General features: G+C 40.6%; 1 protein-coding gene across 1 annotated transcript in view; it reads right to left on the reverse strand.

The window, feature by feature from the left end:
• DHRS7C (dehydrogenase/reductase 7C) overlaps positions 1-10,097 on the reverse strand; it is a 32,831-nt gene extending 22,734 nt beyond the window's left edge. The window contains exon 1 of the mRNA XM_042781946.1: positions 9,944-10,097. Coding sequence (XP_042637880.1) covers positions 9,944-10,097 — 154 coding nt within the window. The remainder of the gene's footprint in view (positions 1-9,943) is intronic.
• Between the last annotated feature and the right edge of the window lie 5,273 nt (positions 10,098-15,370).

Here is a 15,370-nt window from a genome sequence, read left to right on the forward strand (position 1 = left end):
AAAAAAAAAGAGAGAAGACAGACAGTACCCTGGAAGAATTCAGGAAAATCATTCAAGAACAAAGTAACAAGGTAAATACACAATTAGAACTCATACAAAAACAGTAGCTAGAAATCTGGAAGATGCATACTAAAATTATAGAGATAGATAGAACTGGGTGAAGAATGTATTTCCCAACTAGAAGACAAATATTTCCAAGTGGTGTTGGGATCTGAGGATTGGCCTAAAGATCAGCCATGATGGCCAAGTGCTGCAGGGACAACTGCGCTGGGGGCCCTTGACTAAGAAGGGAAACAGCAAGGAGGGAGGCAACCTGAGCTGTGGACTTTTGGTCATCTGGAGGGCACAGAAATTTTGAATGTTTACATGCAATGGCCATTTTGGATTTTAAAGTGACAACATTCTCATTCGGATTCCAGGGACCTAAGAATAGGCTCCATTTGCCAAGGATGGCAAGGACATATGGGAAGTTGACAATGGGAAAGGAGATAGGTGGTGAGTGTATAAGTGCTGTCAACTAGTGAATAGAGGAGCACAACACAGTACTCTGCTTATGTAGATAACATACAAACAAAACAAAGAAAATGAAAACCTTGGGCAAATCACTCCAACATACTGTCACCAGTTAAATGTAAACACAAAAATGTCACAATGCCTCAGAGACAACAGAGCATCACAGTCCACATAAAGAAGCAAGATAAAGCAGAAGAAACAAGGGACCAGGATACATACCCAAAACACATCCCTGAGGAAGACACAGCATTGGAACTCCCTGATAAGGAATTCAAACGAATTATATTTAGGTACCTTCAATGAATTGAGAGATGGATCAAGGAAAACACTGACAAAATTGAGGAAAACACAGAGAAAACCCTAGAACAATTTCAAAAGACAATACAAGAACAAAATGACAAAATAAATGAAAAATTAGAAATGATACAAAATCTACAGACAGAAATCCAAAGATTAATACTAGATTTTCAGAAATAGATAACACATTGATTGGGCAAAGGAATAGAATTGAATCAATGGAAGACAGAATTAGTGATATTGAACGCAAATACCTCAGTACATCTTTGGAAAGGAATCAATCAGAAAAAAGATCAAAACAAAATGAAGAAAGCCTAAGGTTCATGTGGGATACCATCAACAGGAATAACCTGTGTAATCAGAATTCCAGAACAGGAAGAGACAAATAAAACCACAGAAAAAAATTGTCAAAGATTTGCTGGAGGAGAATTTTCCTGGTATGATGAAAGATGAAAACACATGAATTCAAGAGGTTTAATGAACCCCAAACAGGATAGACCCCAAAAGAAAATCACCAACACTTACCATCATCAAACTCATCAAACCCAAAGACAAAGAAAGAATCCTGAAAGTAGCATAAGAAAAACAAAAAGTTACCTACAAGGAACAACCAATAAGAGGGATGGTTTATATAAAACCCTGAAAGAGAAAAATTTCCAACCAAGAATTATACACCCAGTAAAATGTCCCTCAAATATGATGGTGAAATTAGGACATTTCCACATAAGCAGAAATTAAGGGAATTTGTTAAACCAGACAAACTTTACAAGAGATGCTAAAGGGAGACCTTTGGACAGAGAACCAACAACAGCAAACAGCAATCGACCATTAACACACATGATGACATAACCCAGAAACCAACCCAACTATGGAAGTATCCAATGTAAATAAGCCTACAAGATTGCAAACAGGGAACCAGAGACATCAATTGACAAATGAGGACAACTACAAACTAAAAAAAGGAAAAATGTTGTGTAGTTACAGAACTTCTAAAAGGTGGGGAAGTTGAGACAACTACAAGATACAATGGACTGTTCTAAACTTGAGAAGAAAACTATAAATCGCAAGATAACCTCAAAGAAAAATTATAAACCTTCACATCAAAGTAAGATGGAGGACCACCACAAATATTTAGCAACTAAAACAATAGCAACAAAGGAAGTGATAACACGATTCATAAACAAAATGAGCCCAGCACAGAATATTATATGGAACAAAGAAATCAACACCACAAAAAAGCATATAACAAAATGACAGCAACAAATTCATATTTGTCAATAATTACGTATCTGACAAGGCACTTATCTCTAAAATTTACAGAAAACTCCAACACCTCAACAACAAAAGGTTAACAATCCAATTAAAAAACGGGCAGAAGACATGAATAGACTGTGATAGTTAAAGTTGGATGTCAACTTGGCTGGGCCTGGCTGAATGGCTGGGAAGCTGGTGGTAGTATTCCCCATGATGAGACTCCATGGTGGAATCTACTGTGAGCAACTGAGTTGCTGCCTTAGGGTTGTGGTCTGCTTCCTGTGCATAAGCAGAAGCCTTGGAGAACAGTCTCTAGCTTATGGTACGCTTGAACCCTGCTGTGTCATTGTTCAGCAGCCTGCCATGCTCTGCTGCCCTTGGGACTTTCAATAGACTTGAATTAATGGCCTGCCATGTGGTTTGGTAACATCGGTACTGTGCTTTTTTACTTGTCGACCTTGGGCTTCTCAGTCTCAGCAGCCAGCAGCTGTCTGAGTGAAGAAAAGCCTCTAGCTCCAGTGGGCCAGGAGCAGGAGACAGAGCTGGATCCCAAGGTTGAGGGGCTTTCACCCAGCCCCTAGAGCCTGGCACTTTGATCTCAGACTTAAAACCTCCAAGCTGTAAGAGAATAAACTCCAGTTTGTTAAAGCCATCTCATTTTTGGTATATTCCTGTCAGAACAGCACTAGGAAACCAGAACATAGACCTTCCACCAAAGAGGATATTCAGGCAGCTGGCAAATACGTGAAGAAATGGTCACGACTGTTAGCCGTCAGAGAGATGCAAATCAAAACAACAATGAGATATCATATCACCCCAGAACTAATGGCAAAGTTAAACAAGACAGAAAATAACATGCTGGCAAGGATCTGGAGAGACTGGGACTCGGATACACTGCTAGTGGAGCTACGGAAAGCAGTAGGGTGATTCCTTAAAAAGCTGGAATTAGAAATACCATTTGACCCAGCAATCACATTACTAGGTATATACCCTAAAGAAGTGAGAGCCAGGACAAGAACAGATATGTGCACACCCATGTTAATTGCAGCACTATTTACAATGGTAAAAAGATGGAAACAACCTAGGTGCCCATCAACAGAAGAATTGATAACTAAACTATGGTACATACACACAATGGAATACTACACAACACTAAAGAATAATGTAGAATCTGCAAAACACCACGTAACGTGGATGAACTTGGAGGACATGATGCCGAATGAAATAAGTCAATCATAGAAGGACAAATATAGTGTTAGTTCATTACTGTAAAAAGTCAAGGAAAGGTTTATATATGGAAGGAAACTTTATTTGTTGGTTACCAGGGGTGGAAGGGGAAGGGAGGGAACACAGCACCCTGCGCCCAAAATGCATTGACCCATGCCACTTTAGTTTTGTGTATTTTACTGTACATAAATTATATTTCAATAAAATGCATTATAAAAAAGTTATCTTTACACTATACTGTAGTCTATTCAGTGGGGAATAGCATTATGAAAAAGTTTGAAGTATTGTGAGAATTATCAAAATGTGACACAGAGACGTGAAGTGAGCACATGCTGGAAAAATGATGACTATTGAGTTGCTCGATGCAGGGTTGCCACAAAGCTTCAGTTTGTGAAAAATGCTTATCTTTGAAACACAATAATTGCAAAGTGCAATAAAAAGAGGTATGCTTTTACATGGAATATTTCTAAGCCCTTAAAAATGATATTGCAGAAGTGAATTTTCTGATATGGAAGAAGTTCATGATATGTTAAGTTTCGGAAAAGATTCAGAACTGTGTGTTTAATATAATGTCATCGTATTTGACTTTGTGTTTATAATAAGAAGTCATTGGCATAAAGGATTATGTGCTCAGCTACTAACCAAAAGGACTGCTCCTTGGCAACCTCCCCACTGCTGAGAAAGGAGCATGTTGGGGTCTATCATTGTCCACCCATGCTCTTCCTCCATCTTATGATGATGGGTTGGGGTGACTGCAGGGACCTGTGGCCAGGAACCAGATATAACCTCTGACCTCAGCCTCCATAGGAGAAGGAGCCCAGGAGTGTTCCCACCACTCTACTTTCCATCTTCTCAGATGACACGTTTCTCAAGCAGGACAGGGAAGCTGGAGCCCAGGGTCATACTCATTGCTCGGGTACAATAAGCCTCGAGTCACTACTCCCAAATGGATCATTTCTGTGGAAACCAGGACTTAGGTATCCCAAGGTGTTCTTTATTTATCAACTCAGCATTCATCTTGTGTCATGCATGTTAGCACCAGTTTTTTTTTTTTTTAACTAATAAAAATCAATTTAGCCCTTTCACCAAGTTTAAGATGCTTCCTGATTTCAGAGATATTAAAATGAAAAAGAATGGCCTATGGGAATTCTAAGATGCCACTGACTGTAAAACAATCAGCCTAATTCCATAAACGTGTAAAGGTGAAAAACTATGCATCTTGGAAGTGATGAAACACAGGCAGGGCTAAGATTTAGCTGGCACTTTCAGAGGCATTTTAAGTGGGTAAGTTTTTTCTTTTTTAAAATGTGATTTGGGTGAAAGTTTTCAGCACAAATTGGTTTTCCATTCAATAATTCATACACATTTTGTTTTGTGACACTCATTGCAATCCCCACAACGTAACGGCACTCTCACCACTTCCTCCTTGTGTTTACCTTCATCCTTCTTTTCTATTCCTTCCTGCCATCTTAGGTTTCCAAAAACTCCAAACTCACTGACAATGAGTAGATTCCAACTCACAGTGACCCAGTAGGTTTCCAAGGCTGTACCATTGGGTTTCCAAGGCTGTAGACCTTTATGGAAGCAGACTGTTTTATCTTTCTTCCGTGGCACAGCTGGTGGGTTTGAATTGCCTACCCTTTGGTTAGCAGCCAAATGCCTTAACCACTGCACCACCAGAGATCCTTTTTATCCCTGGGTAAATGCTGCCCTTTGATCTCATATAGTTAATTATTCTAATTAGTACATACTCCCCTGGCATTATTGTTCACCTTGTAGTCCTGTCTATTGTTTGGCTGAAAGTTGAGCCATAGGGTTGTGTTCAGTTCCTGGCTTGAAGGGTGTCTAAGAGCCATAGTCTGGGAGGTTCCATCATTCTTTATCATACCAGTGAGCTTGATTTTTTTTTTTTTTTTTTTTTTACACTTTTGAGTTTTTTCCATATTTTTCAAGCACTCTGTGCTGGATCTCTTAATGTGATCCCTTTCACAGTGGTCAGCAGTGATAGCACCATCTAGTTCTTCTGGTCTCTGTGCCGTAGAGTCTGGAGTTCATGTGTTTTTTTAGTCCTTTGGTCTTTTAGTCTTTGCAGTTTTGATTTTCTCTACTCTTCTTTTCTTTGAATGGGGAGGGGGCGGGGATCAATAGTTGCACTTTAGCTGGCTAGTCACAAGCTTTTAAAACCCCCATTGTTACTCACCAAAGTAGGATGTAGAACATTGTCTTCATGACAACTGACCTTATTGTCCCCCAAAATTATGGTCTTGAGCCCCCTGCCCAGTGACTCATTTCCCTTAAAGTGTTTGGTTGTGACTAAGAAATTTTCATAACGTTACTTTCTGTATGCTCTACTACATTCATGGATATATTTCCAGTAGTACACAGACACACATAGACACACACAGACACACACACACACACACACACACACATATATATATATACACACATATGTATATAAACACATAAGGAGCTCTGGTGGCATAGTGCCAAAGGCATTTGACAGCTAACCAGAAGGTTGATGGTTCAAACCCACCAGCCACTCCATAGAAGGAAGACTGGGCAATCTACTTCCATAAAGATTTACTACCTCAAAAACCCAGAGGGGGTTGCTATGAGTCAGAATTGACTCAATGGCAGTGAGTTTTGATTTTATATATATACACACTTTGTCAAACCTATATATATTCATGGAGCTCTGGTGGTGCAGTGCCTAAGGCATCTGACTGCTACCCAGAAGACTGGCAGTCCAAACCACCAGCTTCTCTGCAGAAGGAAGATGAGGCAATCTACTTCCGTAAAGATTTACTGCCTGGAAAACCCAGTGGGGGTTGCTATGAGTCAGAATCAACCTAAGGGCAATGATTTTGAGGGTTTTATTTTTGAGTTTATGTAAATTCATGGGTGTAGTCCCATTTGCTTTCCCATCCCTGTTCACCTAATAGATGAGTATTTTGACTGTCATTCTTGCTGCATTCACAGTGAACAGACTAGATGAGTCCCAACTTGGCTGCATTGTGTGTGGGTTTAGGGTGGGCATTAAATGTCCCAATCTTTGTTTGTTTGATTTTCTTAGTAAACAACATGGCTCTGGGCTCCTAGCCACTACCCAGTGTTATCCACTGGGTTCCATCTGGTTCCATGGGACCAAGGCATGCTGTGAACTGTGCTTTTTTTTTTTTTTATTCCTTGCCTAGTAGCAATTAGGCCCTTAAATTACTGTGGTCAGCAGTAGCCTCAGACTGGGCACACATTCCCAGCTTGAGGTCACACATACACAGCTTCTCAAGTTACTTCTTAATATTTTGACTTTTATTTTTCTGCTTTGCATTTCTTTTTGTGGTGAGTCAGTAAGATACAGTTTTCAGAAAAATTAGACAGCAATGACAACGAAAATACTAATAGCAGTCATGACAGGGACAAGGCCGGATTCCCCTGAAAATGCCAGTTTGCTCTGAAGATATATTTTTTGGTGCCTCATTTGTACAATGTGTGACTATTACCTAATAATATTTTTTAAAATAAATGACTTATATTAAATGTAAATAATATAAATAAGTAATATTTATATTATTTAAAAATAAATAATATGTATATGTAAATATATATAGATATGTATTTATAAATAGGGCAGTGGTAGTTCAGTGGTAGAATTCTCATCTTCCATGTGGGAGACCCAGGTTTTCTTTTCTGAGAATGTACCTCACGTGTGTTTCTATAATATTGAACCAGTAGAGGTTCTTGACTGAGAGACTAGAGGAAAAGCCCTGGTGATATACTTTTGAAAATTAGCCAGTGAAAATCCTACTGATCATAATGATCCAATCTGCAACCAATCAGGAAGAGTTTTATTGTGTTATATATGGGGTTGCCATGAATTAGGGGCCAATCTGATGGCAGCTAACCACAACAACATCTCTCTCAGCAATATATAGGACTACTAGACAGAAGATCACAAGGATATGGAACGAAATGACACCTTCAACCAACAGGATCTATTAAACATTTCTAGGACACACTATTCAACAATAGCAGAATACACATTCTTTTCAAGTGCCTATAGAACATTCATCAAAATACACCATATCCTTGGTCATAAAACAAACCTCAATAAAATTAAAAGAATTGAAACAATACAGCATATGGTCTCTGGCCATAATGGAATCTGTTGTTGTTATGTACTGTCGAGTCGGACCCAACTCATAGCGACCCCTTCTTGGGTTTCTGAGGCAGTAACACTATGGAAGTAGATTGCCCAGTCTTCCTTCCAAGGAGTGGCTGTTGGGTTTGAACCACCAGCCTTCTGGTTAGCAGTCAAGTGCTTTAGGCACTATGCTACCAGAGCTCCCATAATAGAATCTAGAAATTGAAAATTAGAAATCCATAAAACAAATGTACTTATCCAAGTAAGGGTCTTCCCTCTTCAAATGGTCACTTTTATTCATTAAATAAAGGTTTTTTTTTTTTTTTTTTTTTTTTGAGTGCTTATTATAGGCCAAGCATTGAGCTAGGCACTGAGAATACCAGGGTGACTAATACACAGACTCTGCCAGACAGTTTGTGTCTAGTGGACCAACTGAGAAACACACCAAATGCAGGCCAGTGTGAGAAGTGTGCAAATGGTAGTGTATTCATACACAAAGCCATGGGGCCAAGATGCCAGTAATTCAAGGACTACCCAAAGGGAAGAAGCTATTGAGGAGGCAGGAGAGGCTTCGTGGGGAACACCAGAACCAAACCAAAAAGCCAAACCTCTTGCTGTTGAGTTGATTCCAACTCATGTTGACCCAAATGTGTTACAGAGTAGAACTATTCCTTAGGGTTTTCTTGGGTGTAATCTTTACAGAAATCAGACTTTTTTTCCTCTGGGTGAGTTCCAACTGTCAACATTTAAGTTAATAGACAAGTGCATACTGTTTACAATACCTAGGGATCCCTTGAAGATCATATTAGAGATCCCATGCTGACAGCTTGAACTGTTAATGTTGTTGTATTTGAAGACCAAGGTTTTCCCAAAGACTTTGACTCTGAATGCCTGTAGGTGGGCATCTCTTCCAGGACAATCAACTCCCTGTTGTCATTTATCTGGATTCACTGACAAATGTGCATGCCCTGGCTCCCCTAATAGACATTTCGGTTTGTGCCCCCAACTTCCTTTTGAATGGTGATTCTAATGATGCTGAATGTCTTTGGGAGTTTCTTCTGGAATCCATTTAGGGGGCCTGCAGAGAATTTAGTTTATCTCCCTTATACTTTGTTTTTGATCTTAGAGTTTAACTCAAGTTGATCAATCACTGAAATCTAATCCTTCCTCAAAGCATACAGATTGGCTGCCATCAGAAATACCCATAAGAATGAGCTTCATACTTTGAGGGCAATTCCCAGAGAGGAGGTTACATGCAATGGCAGTATTATGGGAGGAACGGCCCAGCTCCCCAGAAGGACTCTTCAAAAAGGACAATGCTCATTCAATGCCCAGGATATAATAGACTCAATAAATGTCTGTTATATTATCTAATGAATGGTTAGATGTACATGTTGTATGTTTGATTAAAAATAACAAAAACAACAGCAAAAATTTCCCCAAAATTATATAATATAAGGGGTTGCATTACTATTGTTTAGAATGATAGAATCAAAATCTTATACATCTAAGGACATTTACTACCCCTGACTTCACAGACTTCCTTAGCCACCTCATCAGGAAAAAGATATCATGATTGGTCAAGTAGAAGTTTAGCAAAAAATGAGGGAAACCCTTAATGAGATGGGTTGACACAATAGTCACAACAATGTATTCAAACATACCAATTGTTGTGAAGGTAGGCAGTACCAGGCAATGTTTTGTTCTATTATATAGGAGGTCACCAGGAGTCATGGCCAACTCCACGACAACTACCTACCTATATATTTAACTAAATAACTAACAATAACATCTCACAGATGTTGCCAGTGGAAGGGCTCTTCAAGGCCATCCAATTCAGGGGTTGCAAATACAACTGCCTTCAAAGCCAGGAGGTTATATGGTGGGTAAATGATTCGGTAATATGGAATCAGCCACATATGACACAATTGGGACTAGTAGGGTATGTGCCTCATTGGAGTGTGCATGTTCTGCCTAAAATCATTCATCAGTGTCAACATTACTAGCACTTGAATGGTGCCCATTACAATATCAGGCACTAAGTGCTTTTAATTAATTTGTCCTTGGTAAAACATTCTGAATTTGAAACTATTATTCTCCTCACTTTACAGATGAGAAAACCAAGGTATAGAAATTAGGTAACTTGCCCAAATCACTCAGTTAGTAAGTGCTGGATCCAAGAATTAAACCCAGCTCCTAAATCTAAGCCTGTAACTGTAATGTTACCCCAGTTAAGTGTCATACACTTCAGAATTTCTGCAAATCCCATGAAGGCAAAACAAATCACATCTGCAGATCAGTTTTGCCCCTTAGGTGGTGCATATGCAACCCTGGTTAGCCCAGTCCTTTCATGTATCAGGCCAGGCAGCTGCTAGTTCCTGGTTAATGACAGACACTAAAAGAAAGCACAGGATTGACCCCCATCCAACAGGCTTGCCTACATGCTACCAGGCCACCTCTGGTCCCTCAGGACAGATGTGGGCACACATGGAAGAGAAGTCAGCTTACCCTTGCCCAGTCCTGAGATGGCATCAGTGATGACGACCACTTTGTTTTGCACAGCCGACTTGGACCACAGCCGGGACACCTCTTGATAAATGAAGAGGAGGCCACTGATCCCCAGGAGTAGCAGGGGCAGCATAAGAACTGCCATGACTCCCATCTTGTTCTGGGGAAAATAGGGTAGAAAGAACTAGCTTTGCAAGAAGCCCCAAATCGTAACACTTGGGGCAGGGGAGGCCCAGGGCTGCTAGGGCACATTCACTTGTGCGCTGAGCCTGAGGATCTCCTCTCCAGAGCTCAGCTCTGTGGAAGCTTTCAGAGGGCAACTTCCTAACTGAACACCCAGCCAGCATGCTAATCCCCCAATGTTCAACAAATAGGATATTACTCACGGTGTCTCTGATAGAAAAGTTGAATCCAGGGGGCCTGCCCTCCCCAAAGATTAATTATGGATTTAATTAAAATTGGTGTGCATTTTTGGAAGGAAATCCATGTGGTAAGGCCACCTGCTTGGGCCCTAATGGCTATTTATAACCCTCTTTTGCTCTAAAGGGCTTTTCAGAGTAAATATAGTGTCTCTTCTGATACTCAGGGACACAGGCTGGCCGGCTCTGGTTTCAGTGTTCTTGCCAGGACTTTTAAAGCTCACCAGGCTTGTCTAGAGATTAGAGGTTTCCTTTACAGTTTGGGGCTGAGAATTAGGGATCAGGACTTGGGATTTTCAGAACAAATGTCTTTGCACTCACTTCCTGTTAATATTCAGACCAGGTAACTTCCAGGTAGCTCAGATGCCATCTAAGCTCTTCTTACTGGTTGGGGATGAAAGTATAGAAAAGCTGTTAAGTGGAATAGAGGGGCAGAATGAATTTGGGGGTTTGACATGGAAACTGGAAAAAGCTATTTTCTTTAGCCAAGCTTTTTCACCTCTCTGAGCCTTAGCTGGAGTCCCTAGGTGGCACAAGCAGTTAAGCACTTGACTACTAATCATAAAGGTTGGTGGTTCAAACCCGTGTAGAGATGCTTCAGAAGAAAGGCCTGGCAATCTGCTTCTGGAAGGTCAAGAAAATGCTGTGGAATGAAATTCTGCTTTGCAACATTTGGGGTCTCCACGAGTTAGAATCAACTCAATGGCAATTGGTTTGGTTTGTGGTGTGATCTTTATCTTTCTCCTCTATAAAATGTGCCTATCAGTCTTATCTTGCAGGGTTGTTAGAGGACAAAATAAGATACTGCATATTATAACCTGGCATAGACAAGAAGACAACTATAGCTTTTTTCATGATTTAAAAAAAAAATACAAAGAAGTAGTCAGTTTGCTTTCTCCTTTCTTCCATAGTCCCTGGTAACCATTACTCAACTTTCTGTCTGTATGGATTTGCTTATTCTGAATATTTAATAAGTAAAATCACATAATAGGTGGCTGTCCTGTCTGGCATATATTATTATAAAGAGTGGATTGTGGCACCTCCATGCATGTTCACTAGGCTGAAATACCTATCCTGCCAGCTTGGTCTTTCTTTCCAGCCAGGACCAGTTCTTGTTTTGATGCATGAATCCCTTTCCACTCCTGATCTGCCTTTGGAAGGATGAGTGCTCCTCTGCAGTGGGGTCATTCTTACATAGGTGGTAGGGCTGTGTTAGAGGGGGACACAAGGATAGGGTGAGAGGTTGGGTGCTGGAAGTGCTTCCAGGCACTGAGATTTATTCAATATTCATGTTAGTACTTCTTGCTGATGCTTCTCCTTTAGGACTGTAACTCAGAGATGCTAAATTATGTCTGCAAGATGTCCTTATTTTCTCAAGTCTAGCTAGGAGTTCTGGTGGCGTAGTGCCTAAGGCATTTGGCTGCTAACCAGAAAGCTGGCAGTTCAAACCCACCAGCCACTCCTCAGAAGGAAAATTGGGCAATCTACTTCTGTAGAGATACCACCTGGGAAACCCAAGGAGGGGTTGCTATGAGTCTAATCAACTCGATGTCAGTGAGTTTTTTTGTTTGTTTGTTTGTAGCATTTGCTACCACCACCACCTGGCTGCCAGTCTGTGATGACTTGCGTGTTGCTGTAAGCTATGCCACTGATTTAGAAGTTGGTCACCAGGCCTTTCTTCCCATTCTTTGTCTAGAAGCTCTGCTAAAACTTGTCCACCTTGGTTGACCCTGCTGGTATTTGAAGTACTGGTGGCATAACTTCCAGCACCGTGGCAACATGAAATCCACCATGGTATGACAAACTGGCATACAGGTGGTAGTTGTTCTTAGGTGTCATCAAGTCAGTTCAAACTCACAGCTGTCCTGTGTACAACAGAACTAACCACTGCTCGGTCCTGTGTCATCCTCACAATTGTTGCTATGCTGGAGCCAATTGTTGTAGACACTGTCTACTCATCTCACTGAGGGTCTTTATCTTTTTGCTGACTCTTTATCAAGCATAGTATCCTTCTCCAGGGAATGGTCCCTCCTGACAACATGACCAAAGTATGAGAGATGAAGTCTCCCCATATTTTCTTTTAATGACCATTTCTGGCTGTACTTCTTCCAAGGCAAATCTGTTCATTCTTCTAGCCATCCAGGGAATATTCAATATTCTTCACTCATGCCATAATTCAAATGCATCAATTCTTCTTCAGTCTTCCTTATTCATTATCCAGCTGTTACATGCACATGAGGCTACTGAAAATGCCAAGCCTTTGGTCAGGCACACTCTAGTCTTCAAAATGACAGGTTTGCTCTTTAACACTTTAAAGAGGTCTTTTGCAGAAGATGTGTCTAATGCAATATGATGCCTGATTTCTTGACTGCTGCTTCTGTGAGTGTTCATTGTGGATCCAAGTAGAAAGAAACCCTTGACAATTATCATCTTTTCTCCATTTATCATGATATTGCTTATTGGTCCATTTGTGAGGATCTTTGTCTTCTTTAAGTTGAGGTACAATCCGTACTGAAGGTTGTGGTCTTTGGTCTTCATCCATAATTTCTTCAAGTCTTTTTCACCTTCAGCAAGCAAAGTTATGCCATCTGCATATTTCAGGTTGTTAATGGGCTTTCCTCCAATCCTGATGCCACATTCTTCTTCATATAGTCCAGCTTCTCGGATTATTTGCGCAGCATACAGATTGAACAAATACGGTGAAAGAATATAACGCTGATGCACACCCTTCCTGAATTTAAACCATTTAATATCCCTTATTCTGACTGAACAGCTGCCCCTTTTTCTATGCACAGGTTCCACATGAACACAGTTACATATTCTGAAATTCCTACTCTTCACAATGTTAACCAGGTGGTGGATAGTATTTATTACATTGCATATATTTCTTATTCATCTCCTTAGTGATTTGTGAATTCCTTGAGAACAGGAGCTCTGCCTAATTCCCCTTGTCATTTCTTGTGCCTGTCACAGTGTGACACAGGAAAATGTCACTAACTACAGACTGAATGAATGAATGGCCTTTCTAATGAGTTGGCTCAGGGCATGTGATTTTGTTCTGTGTGCTGCTCTAACAAACATAACTGAAATATGGAAACAGGGGTGGAGTGCACCCTTGAACCCGAGATCTCTCCACCAAGAAGACAGCAGAGAGACTGGCAGAGCTGAGAGACTGGCATGGGACAGAGAAACAAGCTTACTAACCCATGGAGGAGAAGGCTTCATGCATTTGAGCATGCTGCTTCCTAGCAGAGTGAGTTGCCTTAGGGCATTAATTGGCAGAAGCTGAGAGACCAAGAAAATGGGAAGCAGAGAAGCCTCAGCCTAAAAAAGTAGGACCATGGCCTCAGGGGGTGGAACCACCACAGCCTCCTAGGTTTCAAAGAGTCAGATCTTCACCAGCTTGGTTCTGGAGTGTGGGGCTGCCATTCATGACGTCCAGTGAGCTGCCATAGCTGCTGCCCAAAAGTGAGGGGGCAAGGCTGTCATGACTAAGAGTCAGAGGAACAGGACCTGCCAGGCCTAATGGACGAAGTTGTCACTCAGATGGTCTAGGAGACTAGGGCCACCCAATGAAGGAGATCTGGATAAGTGTCAAGTTTACAAGTGGCATAATTGTGGTAGTTAATGTAATGTGTCAGCTTGGCTGGGCCTGGTTTTGAGTGGCTGGGTAGCTGGATGTAGTGATTCCCCTTGATGAGACTGGTAATCAACTCCAGTGGAATCTACTGTGAGCAGTTGAGTAGTTGCCTTAGGGATGTGGTCTGCTTCCATATATAAGAAGACACTTTGAGAAGGTCTCAAGCTTTTAAGCACATCTGGATCCTGCATTTGGCTAAGTCTTCATCTCAGTGGCCTGAGCTTTGTGAGCCATAAGCTATCTTATAAGAGTGAGGGATGATTAAGATTTCACTGGGAGCCCAATTTTGTCAAATAAAAAAGACAAATTCAGATTTAATAAGGAGAAATTTCATTCAACAAGAATGGATAATCCTGTTGGCTAGCCATTTATGTGAGTGAAATGTCCTGTAGTCTTCAGATCAATGAGCTGTTTTCCAAAATCTTTCCCCAAATTTCAGATCTATATGTGCATGTACACATGCACATGCCCCTTCCACACACAGAGATACACACAGACACACAGACAGGCAGACATATACATGCACACACAGAGACAAAGACACATATGCACACACAGAGACACAGACAGATACACACATGGACACACATAATTAAACAAACAGACAAACTTAGACATATGCACATATGTGCACACATACAGACACATAAAGACACACAGACACACATATACAATTATTTCTAGAGTCGGCCCCTTAAGGATAGGATAAATTCTCTGTCAACCTTGTATCTACAAACATGGTACTTATGCATGCATAGACCTCACAGGTTTTTAGTGAATGAGAAATGTTTACATGAGCAAACCTAACTCTAGCCTTGCTAAGGAGGCCTATTAACCTAATTTCTGTCTTCAACATAGTCCCTCTCAGCCTCATAATGCACAGGTGTGGTTCCCGGTTGGGGGTGGGGCGTTGACCTTAAGATACAAAAGTAGCTAAGCTAACAATTGCTTCAAAAGAATTATTTGCTGATTCTGAGTCAACTGAGTGATTTAGGGGTGAATTGAACAATTCTGGAAAAATAGATAGAGTACTGGGGTATTATTGCCACTTTCTCATTGTTTCATTTCTGAACACATTGTTCATTCTTGGCTCCAGAGTCTATGCTACTAATTAAGAGCTATATTACATCCCACAAAATGCTTAATAATAATAATAAAAAAGTCTGTTTGATAGAAATGCACACACACACGTATAAACATTTTCTCTTTACCAATGATTGTTCTACATGCTGGGAATAGAGAAGAGCTTTGGCCAAAGAGAATCTACAAGAGGGGAACAGATATGTAAAAAATTGTTTTACTACTGAGATATTAAAATCCACCTTACAGCAAAGATGGATTAAATGGCATGCCTTGTTTTTTTTTTTT

Source organism: Orycteropus afer, unplaced genomic scaffold (genome assembly GCF_000298275.1).
Source record: "Orycteropus afer afer isolate SDZICR_OR568_19922 unplaced genomic scaffold, OryAfe1.0 scaffold00199, whole genome shotgun sequence".
NCBI lineage: Eukaryota > Metazoa > Chordata > Mammalia > Tubulidentata > Orycteropodidae > Orycteropus > Orycteropus afer.